The sequence below is a fragment of the Gastrolobium bilobum genome, unplaced genomic scaffold, assembly GCF_033153095.1.
Source record: "Gastrolobium bilobum isolate Gb01-03AN ecotype WA unplaced genomic scaffold, APGP_CSIRO_Gbil_v1 utg180891, whole genome shotgun sequence".
Taxonomy (NCBI): Eukaryota; Viridiplantae; Streptophyta; class Magnoliopsida; order Fabales; family Fabaceae; genus Gastrolobium; species Gastrolobium bilobum.
Window position 1 is genome coordinate 1 of NW_026897900.1, and position 19,210 is coordinate 19,210.

Genomic DNA, 19,210 nt, shown 5'->3' on the forward strand with positions numbered 1-19,210 from the left:
ACTAACGTCAAATCTGTCAATTCAACACAATGTTCACTCTCACAGACATTGCATGCATCATCAAGAATACATCACTCACATGCATGCATTACACTTTATGCAACAACATGTCTATCATCATTACACTGGGTGGACAATTCACACGAAAGAAATTTTCAAATTATACCTTCTGCTTGCCTGAGAGTTTCCTCCCCATCATGTGGCTCTAAGGTATAATCTTGACCTCTTACTCGAGATCCAACAATTGCGTGTACATTTGAAATCCGATAAGTCCTGGTAGGACATACATTAGCAAAGTGACCCAGTTGGCCACATTTGAAGCACGACTTTGTTTCGTACCAACATGTGCCTCTATGTGTCTTCCCGCAGGTGTCACATTTAGACAGGGGGAATTCACTCATAACTGTCTCTCCTTGGTTGCCTTTTCTCTTAAATTTATCATCAGATTGCTTCGCTTGCAATTTCTTCTTTCCATTCTTGTCATCTATTTTCTTATTGTTTTCTAAAGTAGAGTCAGTTGCTCCACTAGCACCTGAAGCTTGTGTCCCAGAAGACTTCTTGCTCTTTGCCACATTATAAACTTCTTCTACTTTCCGGCATTGGTTCACAAACTTGCTAAACTCTCGGATATCACAATTAGACATCTTCCGAGACATTTTCTCATTCAGACCCCATTGAAATTTAGAGGTCATCTCGGCCGGAGTAGGTAAGGCTCTCCCATAGTTGGCGTACTTCACCAATTCGTTGAATTTAGCAAAATATTGGTCAATTGACATCGACCCTTGCTTTAGATCATTGTACTCGTTCTGCTTCTGCTCCCTAGCCTCCCTAGGGAAGTAGTTGTCCAAGAATAAAGTCTCGAACAACCGCCAGGTGATTTCCCGGCCTTCAGCTTCTAAGGGCTGCACTGTATTGGTCCACCAATCCTCAGCTTCCTCTTCCAGCATATACACAGAGTAGACCAACTTCATTGCATCAGGGCACCTCATCACCCTGAAGATTTTCTCCATAGTTTGGAGCCATTTTGCTGCCACCAACGGGTCGTAGCCTCCACTGAAAGAAGGTGGTTTATGTTTTCTAAAAGCCATCAATCGTCTTTCTTCAGCTTCATGTTCGTCAACATGCTCAACACGTGGTTGACGGACCTCGGTGTGATGACTGTGGCTTCCAGAAGGATGACTAGCCTCACCTTCATTGTTACCCGCTACACCCTCTTCCTGTGAAGGAGGTGGAGAAGGCGTAGCCGTGTGAGGAGGAGGAGTGGGTTGCCGGTTCACGGGCCTAGTACCCCTCAACGTCCTCAACTCAGTCATCATCGCGGCCATAGCAGTCCGCGAGTCTTCATTTGTTTTCATCAGATTTTCATTGGCTTGCCTGCTAGCAGCCAACTCCCTCTGAACGGCTGCAAGAGCTTCAGCCACGGGATCAGGTTGTACGCCTGTTGCCACACGGCCACTTCTAGGCCTCACAAGAGCAGCCAAAACAGTGTCTGGCTGAGCATTGACATTCGATGTTTCAGGGTTATTCTGGTTCCTCGTCATGTCACTACACATGTTACACACAGAAATGAGTTGATCAGGCTCATACTTAGTGATCACAAGTGCAATAATCATAAAGAGTACCAAAACAACTATAAAGCATCAAACACTAAGCATACTCAACAATAGCTAACAGTTATTCCCTACGAAACTGCTCTGATACCATAAAATGTAACACCCCGTTCTAGAACCGGATTGTTATCATTGCGTACGGCATTAAGCGCAGTTACAATCACATTGGTTCAATTAGAAAACTGGATAAATTTTTCCTTTTTAAACAAGCCGGATTTAAATAACCAGGTGCGTGATCATAACTATATATACTTCGCGGAATAGTGGGACAAAACTTAATATTATATTCCCATTCTACTTGACAGTACGTCGTTAAATGTCTTCATCACTTTAATTATCAATTAATTCTAAACTCCTTTTATGATTCCCATTTTCTACTATGTTTAGTATTTTTCATTAGCTACGCGTGGGTTCAAACCGCGCTCAAATCGGAGCACCGTAGCCAAAGTTATGCATTTTCTAAGAAAAGGGTGCGAAACCTCCAGAACCCCCGCGCCCGTAGCGTGAGATCCACGCCCAGAGCGTGGGAAAACAGAAAGTTGACGCCCCAAGCGTGAATCTGGCGCCCCAAGCGTGGATGCTACTGTCTGATCTCGTAATTTGGCGCCCCAAGCGTGAATCTGGCGCCCCAAGCGCCATCCACAGGGCTGGGTGACCCAAAACAAGGTCATTTAACCTACCTATAGTTTTCCACTCATAACTTGAGCTATACTCACTCAAATTACACCATTTTGGTCTCTATGGAAAGCTAAGAGAAATGTATACAACTTCCATAGAGACATCAAAGTCCAATTCCATCACCTTGGGTATGAAAATTGGTCAACCGGACGGGATGTATTTGTTTTCTCAACATTTTCCAATTTAGCACTAGGTACCTAATATAATTTCCAGCTCAACAATCCAATATTCATCATGCATTCATATCCTGGAAGTAAATAGCATTGATACAAGTTTAATTACATAACGGGGGACTTAGCTACAAAAGGCTATGATCATCTCTTGGCTCTCATCAACCAAAGAGATATACAATGGCATGATCATAGGCTAAGTCCATCAAATATAACGAGATATACATACGTCCATGCTATCAATGATCAATCCTATACATGTAAATCTACAAAACAACATGTATGATCTCAAAACATCATTTTCTTCATGCATGATCTACTGCAAATAAGGCCACTTGCCATCAGAGGCTCCTGCAGCATCCTTACCTGAAAGGGGGTCCCCACAACACGGGGTGAGATATACGAATATATCCAGTAAACCAGGGGTCCTTGGAGCATCTCTCCACCCCACAGTTCCATATCAGTGTAATAGCAATAACAATAATAATGCAGTAAATACATATCTATGCGAAGTGCAATACATCTCCAGGAGAAATCCCTCGAGCTCTCAAGCTGTCCTAAGGAAACTCAGATGCAAATAGTCCTACTGGCCAGCTAACTACCAAGTATGATTTACGCATCGTCATGCAACATACCAACATAGGGAAACACCATCCTATGCCACACCAAATGCATACACATACGTATAACAAAGCATTACACTATTTTATTGCATTTATATACACAATCACAACCTCCACCCTTTCAGGGCTTGGTAGAACAGTCAAGGGAATTACACCCAAGGTCCGAAGGCTTACCTCAGCTTCAATTCGACCTTTGTTCACCACCAACAGTTTCCACAGTCAATCAATTAAAATACTCCACTTCTCAAACAAAACCTACACAAGGTTTAATGCAATTAACATATATTGCATCCAATAACATCACATAGCTATCATCCAAGCTATACAATTCATACCAAACATAAGCATGAACTCACCTATCCAATGGAGCTAATCAAGCTCCATAGCTTGCTCCAATGGTTGATCACTCACGGTTGGTCCAAATGTCTCAATCCTAGACATCACAAGGATCCAATCATCAATCAACCAAGCCAACCCATTGGTCATAATTGCAAGAAAACTCTTCAACAAGCATGATAATCTTGCAATATACCAAGTATAGTCATTTAACTAACTAGGCTCATTTTTACCGATTAAATGACATTCCTAGCATTTTTCTCAACATGTGCTAAGTCTCAATTCTACCACAACATAGCCAATTTACTCAAATTCTCACAAAACCCATAACACTATTCATTCAAAACCCTATATCATGAAATTTCCAAGAAAACATGGTTCAAGGGTTAGAATCTTACCACCAATGGTCACACAACCAAGGATTGATGGCTCCTCAAGCTTCAATGGAGGTTGAAGCACTCAAAACCTCAAATTTCACCAAAGGGCCGAATTTTTGAGAGCCAATATCCCTCTCCACAATGCTCCCCACTCAAAACAAAGCAAGGATTATGAAAGAGGAGGAGATTTGGAGTGGTTTAGGCTTTGGAATCACTCAAAATGGTTGAGATTAGCTCCCCCTAGGGTTTCTCTTCCTCTCTTCCTTTCCTCCCTCTTCTTCTCTTCCTTCTTCTTCTTTCTGGCGACGGGAATGGGAGGGACAATTGGGTTTCTTTTGTTGCTTTGGTCACTTAACTTATGTTAAGTGGCTTTAAGCGGGTATTGGTTCGTCTATCTATTCAACTCCATTAATTACCAAACTTTACCCAAAAGTCTGGAATATTATTCTAGGAATATTTACAACTTTATTTTTATATTTTGGGCACTTTTGCCAGTACCCATTTATACTCCTTAATTTTCGCTGAGTACACTTTTTAACTCCAAAGTGACTCAGATTCATTTCATTAAGCCTTATACTTAATTTTACTCACTAAAACATGCTTAATTATTTAATTACTTGTAATTTACTAATTAATTAGGTTAGGGATATTATAGAATGTTGATTCCACAAGTGTAGTAACAAATTGCTTAAGAGCTGACAAGTATCCATTTTAGTTGTAAGATCTTTATATGTTGTTTTCCTTGGTTTATAGATCATCAATGTGGAGTGTCATGTTGTAATGCATGTAGTCACATGGAACTTCCATGGGGTGGTTTGACAAGTAAAAGAAGCCTTTGTATTCAATAATCTATACAATTCATTTATGCAGATTCAAGTTCAAATGTCTGCATAGAGGACTCGTATATATCTACAGGAGATGATCTTGTGGCTGTGAAGAGTGGGTGGGATGAGTATGGGATTGCATATGGTCGCCCTAGCTATGGTATAACCATCCGGCGTCTAACAGGATCATCTCCATTTGCTGGCATTGCAGTTGGCAGTGAAACCTCTGGTGGGGTGGAGAATGTGCTTGCTGAACACATTAACCTCTTCAACATGGGAGTTGGTATCCACATTAAGACAAACAGTGGCAGGGGAGGGCTTATCAAGAATATAACAGTGTCCCATGTGTATATGGAGAAAGCAAGGAAGGGAATAAAAATTGCAGGTGATGTGGGGGGTCATCCGGATGATAAGTATGATCCTAATGCTCTCCCAGTTGTCAAGGGTATCACAATTAAGAATGTTTGGGGTGTGAAGGTTCTGCAGGCAGGTTTGATACAAGGGTTGAGAAATTCCCCTTTCACTGATATTTGTCTCTCTGATATCAACCTTCACGGTATGACAGGACCTAGAAATCCCCCTTGGAAATGTTCTAATGTGTTTGGAGCTTCTCATCAGGTTAGCCCATCGCCATGTTCTCAGCTGAGCAGCCAAGAGCCTGGATCATGTGCTGATTACTCCTGAGATAAGATATTTTTCCTTTCTTCAAATATTGTAGTAATTAAGTGCTTCTTTTATTGATTTATTAGAATGGAAGGCAATGAATCATTCCCTTTTGAATTATATTATATGATATGCAAGTAAATTTAGTAACATGATGAGGATCATGTGTCAAAAAACATACATTAATTGTGACAGCCAAACGGTTAATTACATTCTTCTTCAAAACTTGAAATCTTGAATGATTAAGATATTAGGATCATCTCTGAAGGTCACTTTGATCTAATGTTCCACGCTAATTGGAAGCAAGTATGCGAATGATTATATTTTAAACTATGTCTATATACTTATTCAATTTTATATATTAGCCAATACATTGTAAGGTTATAAAAACCTGATGAATTCTTATGGTAAATTCATCTTCCCAAGTGGCTTACTCCAAGGTCTTTGCCTTACAATTAACCAGCCACTAAGTAATGATATGAAATCCATTGAAATTTATTCGCATACCAGGTTTGAGATTATTTAAAGGTTGTAACAAGCCAGCAGTGAACATAGCCAAATATTTGTCTCTGACAGACATTTACAACCCCTTACGTATTACTGTACCCTAGTCTTCACGCTGTTCCAATAAAGGTTTTCTACCAAAAGGCTGGTAATCCAAGGAGACGTGCTTGGAATACAAGTCTGACTGATTAATATAAGCATATGCTAGAATGAGTAACATGGTCTAAAATCAGGTTTTTCCTTGAGATCAGAAATAATTTCTTGGAGTCCATTACCACTTCTTAAGCCTACTTACTACACTCTGGATAAGAGAGTAACATGAAGTACTTCATTTTCATGCATTCTTGGTAAGACAAGTTGTCTTATTCTCTTACTTATGTATGATTTCTAATTAGTAACCAAGTTACCTGGCCATCCAACACTACTGGTTAGGGTTTGTGATCCTCTATTGAAGCAAAGTGTTTTAGGTTCTTTTGGTATGTATAAATCCAAAACTTCTCTCCAAAAGATACGGCCTCCAATACGGGATAGATAAAGTCACCACCATAACTTTTTTTTCTTATGCAGATTTTGATAAAGATCTGTCAGAGAGCCTTGCTATAGAAAATCAAGTGGCCTTCCATTTTGCATCTATAATGCTCATAACCTGGTGCCAGAGGAATCGCAATCAAACTTGGATTTCTGTGTGAAATTATGAAGTGCAAGTACTGGAGATGAAGTGAGTACTCTCTTAAGGGCATCAAAAGCCTCTTGGATGTTGCTTCCCAATGGAACCCCTCCTTTTCAATCAATTTTGTCAATGGTTTTGCAATCTTCTTATACCCTTCAATAAGCTTTCGATAGCATACAGTGAGCCCCTAAAATTCCTCTACTCCCTTCACATCTCTCGGTATAGTCAATTCAATGAGCACTTTTTTAATACCATCGGTGTACCGAGTTCAGTATATCCATTTACTTAAAAAGGAAAATTTTATCTTATTTTTGAAAAAAAAATTCCCACCACATTGCAAAATTTTCCAGATTTGAAAAAACGAGTGTACCGAGTTTGGTACACATGTAGTATTAAAAAAAAAAAATTCCAATTCAAGATATTTTGTATTTTTATAGGGTCCATGGTCACGACACCTTTTTCTGTGCTACGGATGTATGGTGGAACATCCCTCAAAAAATGGAGAGAACTCAAAAGAAAATAGCAAAAATATATTTGAATTGAAATGGGATAAAAATTTCTTTATATAAAAAGAAGATGCACCGAGTTGGGTGTTACGGGAGTACACAAAAAAAATCCCATGGCCACATAATATCTAGATATGATATAGCCTAACATTGACTGGACCGTGACTCTCCTGTAGCACTATAATATGGTCATTCATAAGCTGTTAAGGTAATCCTTTAGGATCTCTGAACTTAACAGGAAATTCATCGAATAAACCTTGCAATTCCTTTGCCCTTTGCTCTGATAGTGCCCTCTTTGTTACTGTTCCTGGGCATTAAGACCTCCACTGTCTGGAGGGAGCACTTCTCTTGTGGTCCGAGGGCAGGATGGTCAGGTCCAAAAAGAGAAAATAAAAGCGAATAGAAGAGGAAATATAAAAAAAAAAAAAAGGAGTATAAGAGTAATTATTTTTACCAAAAAAGGAAAAGGAGCACAAATTTTTTTTATAGTATATTAAAAAAATCTGTCTAGAGGATGCTTTTTTTTTTTTTTCAAAAAAAGAAGAAGAGGAATTGCCATTTTGTTGGCCTTTTTTAAAGCCCACCTCTCAATCTTCCTTCCACTATATTGGAATTGTATTGACATCTTTTTTGAAGTCCATTGTCATCGCCCCCAATTTCTCCAGCAATAACAACCGTAATTTTAAATCAATTCCTCCTAACTCCAGTACCAAATCATCTTTAGTATAACTTCTAAGTCCACTTCAAATCCCACACATTGCCTCAACCTTATACCAATTTCTTTGGTCCAGTTAACTCGCAACCCCATATCCTAGTTGAATTGAAGTAATTACTAGCGCCATTATCCACCAAAATAAAGGTTGGAACACCTTTATTTTTTGTATCCAAAACTATTTAATCCGTTTCGAGCACCATAGGACGCATATTGGGGACAACTCTCCCAACACTATATTTTTCATTCCTAATTCTCAAACGCGAAACCTAGATAAACAATAAATTCCTTGCCACTTGAATCAATGAATATTGGTTGTATACCTTACTTCTACCTTCAAGCTTAATGGTATTGGACTGCAGTAATTCACCGTTAGTGGAGCACAACAGCTCCAAACTATTACACTTCACTTCAGCACCACCACTTGCATACTCCTTATCAACCACCATTATTTCTCCCATAACAGGAGTCGACACTTCCATCTTCAGCTAGCACCACACAACCCAGAGTTGACGATCTGGGCATATTGATTTTCCACACATGTAACATTTTTCATTTCTTACTGTATAAACCTTTCAGATTCTGGACCTGTGGTTTTGGCTGTGAGTTTCCCAAGTAGCCCATTCACTCACAGAACCGACCCTAATACTTACCAAAAGCAATCAATCAAAACATAGCAGTTCAACAAGCTGGAAAGCCCAAACAAAGAAAGCCTAGTTAGAATTTAATTCCATGAAGGGAGTCACTTTAGCTAAGCTATTGTTTTCCCCAAACTTTAAAGCTATCCTAGTAACGGAAGTTGAAAACCCAAAATACTGAAATTGCAGACTCAGCTTTGTGTCTTTAAAGCATCCTAGTAACATTGCATAGATATTGTTGGTTGTTATAACATTCTCATGTTTCTGAAAGCAAGAAAGATCCAAATCCCTTTTAAATCTTATGTAGGATGCGATCAAACAAGCTAACTTTCAGGACAAAGAATTTAGAGATATTTGCGTGGAAGCACAGGACACGGAGCTCAGGATCGTATACATCGATGGAAATAAAAAAATCTACACGATGCTCACAAAATCTGCAGGGATTAATTCTGCATTAAAAAATGCACTAAAATATTATATTGCATAAGCAACTTATTTCTATTATGTAATAGTTATAAGCGGGGAAATGAAATTTGCATACGGTTGTAACCTAGAGCAAGCTGGTATAGAAAGATCCTGGTTGTAAACTCTTCAATAAGATTTCAACACATTTCCTCCACTACTACTACTTATCATTGATGTTAAGCTGTCACAACACAAGCTTTGGGAAAAGTTGTCAATTAAGACAAGAAAAGAAATTGAACTACAACCATACTTCAATTTATCTCATAAGAAGCAAAGAGAAAATTGAAATAGTAAAAAATAAAGAACAAAGTGAGAATTTTTCTCTATATTGATAAAAATGACATAAATTTGATTTCGACTTCGCTACAAAACCCAGCAATCTCAAGCCCAGATTCAACGCAGACAATACAAAATAGGAATATGTATTCTTCTTCATATGTGAGGAGGTCCCAGCAGTCGAACCCACCTTTTGTCTGTATTAGGTTCAGTCCAAGATTTCCACTGCTCATAGTGTTTTCCAATTTATTTCTTATATATTCGTTATAATTATTTGGGAAGAAAACAAAAGCCACCACAAATTAGACTTCACAACATGCACCTTGTGAACACCACTTAGTAGGATGAACTATAAACCTTGGTTATTGTTATATACTCCCACGAAGGAGCAATATTGTTCTTCATGAACCCAGTGGTTGACAAATTTAGCCAAATCAAAGCAAAACTCGATCAGGAGAAGCATTAACACATGATGTTTAGGGAGTAGGCTTTTAATTTAATAGTCTCTTCTGTTCCATTTATTGTAAAAAAATAAAATAAAATAGTACCCAATACTAGAACATTGTTGATTTAAAAATGAGTATGTGCCTCACACATAAACATAATCTTAACCAAGCCAAAAATGATGTCTGTTGGTCAAGAAATTAACGTGACTTGTGAAGTACAGCAATTATTGGGAAATAATCGAGTGATAGCTGTAGCTATGAGTGAACAAAATGATCTACCACATACTGAAGAGCAAATAACAACATTTCCATTCATCATATATCTCAGTACAGGAGTTGGTAGTGGCAATACAAAGTATATTATTCTAATAAATATCCCTAACAACCCATAAATAACATAAAAACTTAGTAGTAGTGCATCATAGTATATCAAACTACACATACATAAATGCTTTCAACATCTCTGAAACAGATGCAAACTTATTTACAATCATACCCAAACCCTTCATATATATAATATATATAGGCATCACTATATCATTGATTCAGTTGCATCAAAATCAGAACAAGTCCATGAACTTGTGAATCGTCTTCGTGAACCAACCCTCCCTATGCTCTTCATCGCGATGATGATGATGGCTATGGATATGATGATGGTGATTGTGGAGATCCATCTTCTTCAGGAACCTCTTCTCGGCATGGGGAAACCCCATCCAACGCGTCGTGATCCGGCCAACGTCGCCGTTGAGGTTCGCAGGATTGAATCCGTCGCGGTGGTCACCGTTGGCGGCGTTGCTGAGCACGATCGCGTCGTTTCCGTACGGGATCTCGCGGCGGTGGTGTCCGTGGCGGCAGCGGCGGAAGGCGTGGCGGATGGATAAGGGTAACGGACGACGCGGATGGCCGTGACGGTTGATCGGACGGAAACTTAGGAAAGTCAACGGAACGGAATCGAGTGAGTCGAGGTTGACTGAAACGGTGTCGTGTTGCTGGGGTTTGGAGTTCCAGCGAGTGGTTTCGGGTTCGGGATGGATATCTGCTGCGGATCCGGATTCAGATTCGGTCTCGGATTTGGATTCGGCTAAGGTATGTTGGATATCACGGGCGTATGAGAAGGTGAAAAGGAAGAGGAGGGAGAGGAAAACGGTAACAGAAGAAGCGATTCTGGCCATGGTGTAATCGTAGCGATGGAAAAGAGAGAATGGATGCGTATTAAAGGGTTTAATGAAAGGGAGGAGGACTATCTGGGGAAGAGAAATTTCTTGCTTGCACCTTAAGACGCGTTGTGAGACTTGACTTTATTGGAGTGAACATCATCATGATTATTATTTGATTATTTTTAAATGATTTTTATAGATGTAGACGTAAACAAAAAAATAATGAGATATTAAAGTGTATATAATTGAACTTGGTATAGAAAAAAAAGAGAGTTACGTTATAATTCTAATATTTAAATGGAGAAGGATATTGTAACAATCAATTAGTATTACTATCAATTAACCCCCAAGGGTAGCTCAGTTGGCAACTGAGCTCTCACGGGTTTGCTTGAGACAGGGTTTTCCTCGAACGGTCTCATCCTTCCTCCGATAGCGAAGCTCAATGCACCCGATTTCCCAATAGCCGGTAGCGAAGCTCAATGCACTCGTTGTTTCAATGAGAAGCTAGCCTTCAGAGCCGTACTCTGAGGACAAGGTGACCGAATGAGGTTAAATGGGGATACCTCTAGGTTATACCAAAAAAAAAAAATGTTACTACCAATCAATTTCACCGTTAGATCGATTATGTTGATCCAACGGTTATATTTATTTTCATCTTTGTATGGTTATGATTTCCTATATTTAATACTTTGTATTTATTTTTACAGAAAAATATTTTCTGCAATTACTGCAAATAAGTTATCTGCATTTATTCCCAAAACGATATCGTTTTAGGATTGAAAAATTATATAAAAACTATAATAACCCTGAAATAAATTAAAATTACAAAAATACCATGATTTCTACCCCAAAACGACGTCGTATTGGGCTTACTGCAGATAACTTATCTGCAGTTACTGCAGAAAAAGCGAACTCTTTTTTTTTATTTTATTTTTGGTAACCAGCGAACCCTTATTTTTATTTTTGTATGATTATGATTTCTCATATTTAATGCTTTCACATTAAATATGGGGAATCGTAATAATACAAAGATGAAAATAAATATAACCGTTAGATGATCAACGTAATCGATCCAACGATTATATTGATTGATAGTAACATTGATAGTAACACTCAGTGTTTTAAATTTCGGACCGGTCACTGTTGACATATTAAAAAAATTAAATATATTACTTATATTAAAAAGTCACATAAGAAAACTATCATATATATATATATATATATATATATATATATATATATATATATATATATATATCTCATTTTTCATGTAAAATGTTTCTAATTTGGTTCGTCAAAAATAGTTAATTGGCTACGCTATTATAAAATATGGATATTCAATTTAGTAAAGATCATTGTCAATCTGTTAACAAAAGCCTGATTTTTTAAATCAATAGAGCTCTCAAAATATTTCCCTTGATTTTTTTTTTTTTGAAGCACGTAGGTAGGTAATGACAACAACAATAATTAATAATAATAACTTAAGCAAAGTTAGAATGAATAATTGCAACAGAGAAAAGACAAAATGCTGGGTATTGATTAATAAACCAAAATTATCAAACCAGTTGTGGAATGGGAGTGGATTGAGTGGTCAAAATCCTAATGAGAAATAGATAACAATGATTTACTTGTTCAATTTCAGCCATTGATTTTCGTCTTGCAAATGGTTGTGCAGCCTTAAGAGTTAAGACAAAAAAGAGAGATATGAGAGTGACGCCAATCTCAACCAGTGAAGAACGACAATCGACGAGATATGAGAGTGATTTAGATTTTTTTGGATGAAAGTATGAAACTCAAAGACTGGAAAACGTCGTCTTCATTTTATAGCACTTATTTTTTTTAAAAAAAACCTTTGACGGTCCAAACCGAGTCCCCTATAACTCGCCGAGTCACCAAGATCCGTCGAGTCAACCGATCCAAACCGGGTCAACTGCGTAACAGGTCCAAAGGGTAGCTCAAATCGGGGAACCCACCGGGTCGACACGGTAGGTCCGGTGAGGTTTCTTAAACACTGGTAATTCTAATTGGTTGTTACAATATTCTATCCCTATTTAAATTGCTTTTTTCTTTCTTTCTTTCTAGGGAAGACCTTGTCTTAAAGTAGGACTTTAAAGTGTGTCTCAATGAAATTCGAAGAAAAGAGAGAAGGGAAGAGGGACAAGCTTTGACGAAGCAAAGGAGTGTGGAGGAATCAAAGGTTAGTGTACTTGTAGCCTTTAGTATTTTGTCGTTAATATTTAATTATTTATTGAGGAAGACTATAATTTTTTTAGTATAATTTACAACATTTTTTTTGTATTATCACATTTTATAATTATTTTTATTATCGTTACATTAAAATTAAATTAAAAGTTATAAGATAATATTAAGTGAGAATTTCAAATGATAATTAAATGGTTGTAATAGATTATAAGAAGAATAATATTATAAGTAATTATAACAAGTTATAAGAAGAAAAGTGTTATAAGCATTGTTTTTCCCGGGCATCGACCAGGTCAGGGTACTGGATTACTGGGTCACTGGTCGAACCAGTGGATCATAGGTCGGACCGATTGACCCAAATATATATAGATATATAAAAATATATATAAATATGAACATATAAATTCAATTATATTCTCCATACTTAAAATGAATTAAACAAGGTTCATTAAATAAATTCAAAAACAAGAAGCATAAATAAATAAAAATGCATGTTATTACTATATTAATTTAAATTGCAACTCAGAATCCCCATAAACATACCTTTCAATGATATTGAACTCATATTTTCAAATTCAACTACATTAAAAATGACATATATCACATTCTTTTTTGACAAGATGAAACAATTTTGATTTTTTTTTAAATGCATGACCCGACCGGGTCACCGGGTCATCGGTCCAATGCTTGACCCGAACCGGTCCGATGACCGATTCACCGGGCCGGGTTTTACAACTATGGTTATTAGTATAATCTCCTTCATATTTTTTCATTCATATGTCATATTTATTTCCATTATAAAATGAAACATGTAATTGAAATACAAGAATGCGATAAAAACAAAAATCAAAAAAATATTATAAGAACGATTATGAGTAAAGAGGATAAAAAGTTAGTGTTTCCATTTTAAAATTATTCTTTGTTATTACAAACAACGATTAAGACATAAATTGAATTCAGTTTCAATTGAATTCTCTTAATTTTATTTTTCGATTTCCCTCTTCCAGTTGAGTCCATGTGACTGTGAGCATACCAACCTTAAAAAAAATAAAATTGAATTGAATGATACTATAATTTTATACAATTTATGAAAATTTTATTTATGATATATTTATTTTTCATTTATATTAATAACATTAATATATTATGTGTCAAAATTTGTATAAATAATATAAGATAACATATTAATCGAATATTTTTCCTGGCACATGATATCTTTGAGGAAAAAGTAATCAAAATATAATTACGATTGAGTTAACAAATTATTTGATAAAATAAATAAAAATAAAAAACAACACTTATATATAAATATTTCTCATAACCTAAAAGAATTCAATTAAAATGTCAAATAACGGCCTTTTTTATTTGATTATGTATATAAAGTTAAAAAATACATCTAAATAATGTTATATATAAATTAAAAAAATTGAGTCATACAATTATCAAATAAGTTTTTGAGTAAATACCCTCTTGGATTCCTAACAAAAATCACGGTCCCCACTTTAGTCCCTTACAAAAAAAATTAGTCTCGAGGTCCGTAAGAAATTCAAAGTAGACCCATTTTAGTCTTTCTGAGGGACTAATGTGGATCTTTTTTGAATTTGTGAAGGACCACAATTTTAACTAAATGGGTTCATTTTAAATTTCTTAGGGACCTCGAGACTTTTTTTTTTTTGTAAGGGACTAAAGTGGGGACCGTGAATTTTGTTAGGGATCCAAAAGGATATTTACTCTAAGTTTTTACTATGACTCTCTCTCTATTATACTTTAGAAGATTATAAATATATTTGGAATTATTCATTGTACATCAACAAAACTTTTAGCGGAACACTATTTTTGAAATATTTTGACAACAAAGTTTTTTAAAGCAAAAGAAATCAATTAAAATTTGTAGTAAGTATTTATGTTATAAATAAAAAAATTCACATATTTATAGAAATTTAATTTAAGGGTTTTATTTATTTCAAGTAATTGGAAAACAAAACTATAATAACCCTCACATATAATTGTGGATTAAATTTTTTTATCATAATATTGAAAAAATAATTAGAGGGAAAGTATAAGAAAAAGAAATAAAGTCACATTTGGTGAAAAAGAGTAAAAAATGACAGTTAAAGGGTAAAAATGAGGATAAATAAAGTTATCCAAAAAGTGAAAGTAAAATTATAAAAATTAACACAAAAATATTCTAAATCAATGTGCCAAGTTAGAAAGAGAGTAAATAGATAAGTTTACTTAAGTGTTAGAAAGCACTCTCATTTCCTCACTTTCTCTCTGCTATCGCCGAAGACCTTCAAAGACAAAAAGAAGAGCTCTTCATTTCTCCCTCCATCTTTGCTCCATCAAACCCTTTGAGAGATAAGATAAATCACTCACAAACCTCCATTCTCTCTCCCTTGTTCAACATCTCCACTTGTGAGTTAATAAAGAAAAAAGAAAGAAACTCATTTTAGGAGTGCATTTTCAAATTTGGCAAAGAAGGGAGGAAATTTCTTTGTTCGAAGCTAGAAAACTCTTCCTTCTTGCTTACATTGGAGCCCTAGGTAATTATCATAAACCCTTTTGTTGATTTTTATGAAAATGCATGAGATTAGGGTTTGTAAATTGGGATTTGATGGTATGGATAATTAGAGAGTGATTTGGATATAGTTTCCTTTGTTAAATATGTTTCTTCTTGATGAAAGACAACATAAGAAATCACTGTCCAACTCTCTATAGAATGGGTAATGATTATCTCAATACCTAGGGGTTTTCAAGAGCAATGGAGATGTGGGTTAGGTTTGTTGGGTGATTTACTTGAAGTTTTATGTAAAACTCTAAGTGTTTTGATGAGTATTCAAGGAAGAACAAAACTTCCCCTTTGTCATGGTGTGGCTGCGAGTTTCATGAAGGAAGAGGGAGGAAGAAGAGAGTGAATAGTAGTTATAACATGTGTCTTGTGATATTTTAAGTGGGATGGGTCCTACATGTCACCTCACACATTTCAAACTAATTCAAATCATCCACTTAAATAATCTCCACTTAATTAATCAAATATTTATAAAATCCAAAATTTAATATTCACAAAAGTCCTTTAAATTCCATTGAACAGATGAATCCAAAGTTTTTCGGCCATTAGGTTAAATCATTATTTTAGCCTGATATGTGCACCATGGGTACATTTTCCCAAAAACTCTAAATTTCATCAAATATCATCAATAATCATATTTCTTGGTCCTATATACCTTCTCCAACATATATTCAAACCTAGAACATAAATTTTGCTCGACACGTTTTGCAGTACAACTATGCCGCTGTATTTTCATCTGGTAACAACATTATTCATCAAATTTTCAGGAACTTACCTAACCACTCAATTTTTCATTCTGAATCCATTTTCAGGGTTATTTTTCTCATTTGAGACCTTATATTATCATTTTACTGTTTAGGGATACATATTTGTTAAATTACTGTTTTACTCTTTTTACGTATTTTAACCCATAACTCGGGATTTTCACTAATCCTACGCTTTAATCCTTATTTTAAATATAATTAGGTGTTTCAAATCTATGAGGTGTTATACAAATCAACACGGCACAACGGCCTACGACATACGAAAATCTTAATCGGGTCCACATCCAAGAATATATCCCCGAGATATAATTTAAGGCACCCACAACTATAACTCCTGAGATATTCCTAGCGTGTTCCTCAACGGATAACAACTCTATGGCCCCCGGGAAACTAGAACTTCCTACGGAGGCCTCTCCAATGGAAGTCCCCCTACGACAAATACGACAATCTATCTATTGGTCAGAGATACATTATAAACACATATATACCACACATATTCACAATGCATGATCATGTTATAGCACATATTATTACATTCATAACTTCCAACCACTACTATAACACCTCGTAAATCTAAATATGAAATTATATGCTATATTGTGGGTTAAAAGGGAAGGATTAGTAAAAATTCGAAAATTAAGGCCAAACTGTGTGAAAAGGGCAAAACGGTAAATTACCAAACACGTAACCCGGGGCATGAAAAATTGAGTAGGAGATCTCAAATGATAAAAATAATGCCGGAAATGGATTCAGGATGAAAAATCGAGTGGATAGGAAAGTTTCGAAAATTTTGATGAATAGTGATTTTCCCGGTGTAAAAATACTGCGGTATAATTGTATCGATAAGCGTGAAATTTTTATCAGTATTTTTAGGAAACAAAAATATGTCATGAACCAGAAAAATACGTAGGTTATGAAATTGTGGTCGAAATTAGGTGATTGATTAAAGTTAAAACACGTGTGGGACCCACCTATGACTTAAGTGACTTAAAAATCACATTTTTCTCACACTCTCTCTCCTTCCCCCCTTCTTCTTCCCGCGGCCAACCTCTCTTCCCACCTCCATTTTCATCAAATTTTCCCCTTTCTCTAAATCACTCATTTCTCCACCAAATCTAGCAAAGTTTGTGTTGAAACTTGATGGAAATGGCCTTCTAAACACATTGGCACTAGTGGCAAGCCTTGAATCTAGCTCTATTTTGCGAAATCTCCCCTCCTAGGCCGCGGCTCAAGCATGTAGATTTGTGTTCATGGAGCTTTTAGGTGCTCCAATGGTGGAGTATGTTTGGGAGGAGCCTTATGCCTTGCATTTGGGTAAGCTTCTTCACCATTTTAACGGTTGAATCATATGATTTGAATTATGAACCCTAAAGAGGGCTTAGTTGATTGATGTGTTTGGAGAGCTCTATTGGGAAAAGTTTGTACATGAATGTGTCTTAGAATAAGGTGTATTAGCTATAAATGCAATAAAAATTATTGAGGAAAAATATGGATTTCATAACTTAGAAAAATTGAGGGTCATGATATGGTGAAGTTGAATTGTGTGAGGATTGTGTGGTGAGTTGTTGTATGATGTTGTAATATGATTATATGGATTGGACACCCTAGATTGATGGGCATGAGCAATTCGACCTATTGAGGTCATGGGTAGTTTGATGAAATAAAAATGGTATAATTGGTGTTGTATGATTGTAAGTGGTGCTTAAGTGGATGATAGGTTGGTATGATGTTGTGGAATTTGAAGAATGTTGGATGTATTGAGTATGTGGTAAATTGGCCTATGATGATGTATAAGGAACAATAAGTGTAAATAAACCTTTGGCCAAATTGAATGAGTTTGGGGCATAAGTATTTTGAAAGTGAATTGTTTTTTTGGAATTGATAGATGATCATGATTGTTGATCATGCAGGTTGCCTCTCACGGAAGCTATGGAAGCGAATTAAGCTTGGAGCTTAAGTGTGGAGCATTGGCTTCGGAGTTGAGGTAAATCTTTGGAACTTGGGTTTAGTCCCTTGTGTGCTCCACCACACCTAGTGGAAGGTTGTAGTTGGATTTTGTGCCTTTGGACATTGTGTGAATATGTATGTTTATGCATTATTGCTTGATTGTGTGACATACTTGGAGCATATTGTGTGTGAATTGTTTGATCTCTGGCCAGTAGATGTGTGTTGGTTTGGACTTCCGCTGGAGATATCCTTTGGGGATTCCGGTTCGGGTTGTTGCCGTGGGGCCGACTCTGAGAGCGGTACCAGGATGATCCAAATGTGGGACTTCCGCTGGATAGGGCTCATGAGGAGTTCCAGTTGGGTTTTGCCATGGGGTCGTCTCAACCATGGGAGAGGCACCAGGAAGATTTCGGGAGTTATATGATGGGGTCCTTGAACGGAATCCTGATGTGGATGTTCTTGGATTTGTCCCCAGTTGTTTGTGATATTGTATGCCATGCATTTCATACTATGTTATTTGTTGCACATTGAGTGAGCCATGGGGGGTGGAGTGATCCTCTAGTACCCTTGGTTTACTGAGATATATTTGTATATCTCACCCCGCGTTTGGGGATATCATTTCAGGTTAGGTTGAGTGTAACACCCCGTTCTAGAACCGGTTTGTTATCATTGCGTACGACATTAAGCGCAGTTACACTCACAAAATTGAAGTAAATACGGATAAACTTTTTCCTTATTATTTGTAAACGTTTTTAATTGGACCAATGTGATTGTAACTGCGCTAATATCATAAAGCAATGTTAACAAACCGGTTCTAGAACAGGGTGTTACATTTTATGGTATCAAAGCAGTTTCGTAGGGAAACTTGTGGATTGATGTTATGTTTGCTTGGTGCTCAATGTTTTGTAGTTGTTTTAGGCACTCTTTATGATTATTGCATTTGTGATCACGGAGTGTGGGCCTGATCAACTCATTTCTTTGTGTAACATTGTAGTGTCATGACGAGGTCCCGGAACAACCCCGAGGCATCGAATGCCAATGTTCAGCCAGATCCTGTTGTGGCTGCTCTTGTT

At 36.5% G+C, this 19,210-nt stretch overlaps 3 protein-coding genes and 1 long non-coding RNA gene across 4 annotated transcripts; 1 reads left to right on the top strand and 3 right to left on the bottom strand.

The window, feature by feature from the left end:
* Positions 1–166: 166 nt before the first annotated feature.
* On the bottom strand, positions 167–1,088 carry LOC133311299 (uncharacterized; the record flags this gene model as incomplete). The annotated part of the gene is made up of 1 exon (XM_061512325.1): positions 167–1,088. A coding segment is annotated over exon 1 (922 nt), but the record flags the coding sequence as incomplete, so codon positions are not given.
* Positions 1,089–3,254: 2,166 nt separating this feature from the next.
* On the bottom strand, positions 3,255–3,873 carry LOC133311298 (uncharacterized). Its single transcript, XR_009751546.1, has 3 exons — positions 3,816–3,873; positions 3,438–3,514; positions 3,255–3,336 (listed from the first exon to the last, which is right to left on the bottom strand). It is a non-coding gene; the product is annotated as an uncharacterized LOC133311298 (long non-coding RNA).
* Positions 3,874–4,657: 784 nt separating this feature from the next.
* Positions 4,658–6,690, top strand: LOC133311301 (probable polygalacturonase; the record flags this gene model as incomplete). The annotated part of the gene is made up of 1 exon (XM_061512328.1): positions 4,658–6,690. A coding segment is annotated over one exon (645 nt), but the record flags the coding sequence as incomplete, so codon positions are not given.
* Positions 6,691–9,784: 3,094 nt separating this feature from the next.
* On the bottom strand, positions 9,785–10,784 carry LOC133311300 (uncharacterized). Its single transcript, XM_061512327.1, has one exon. The coding sequence runs from the start codon at positions 10,668–10,670 to the stop codon at positions 10,059–10,061; it is 612 nt and encodes a 203-aa protein (XP_061368311.1). The 5' UTR covers positions 10,671–10,784; the 3' UTR covers positions 9,785–10,058.
* Between the last annotated feature and the right edge of the window lie 8,426 nt (positions 10,785–19,210).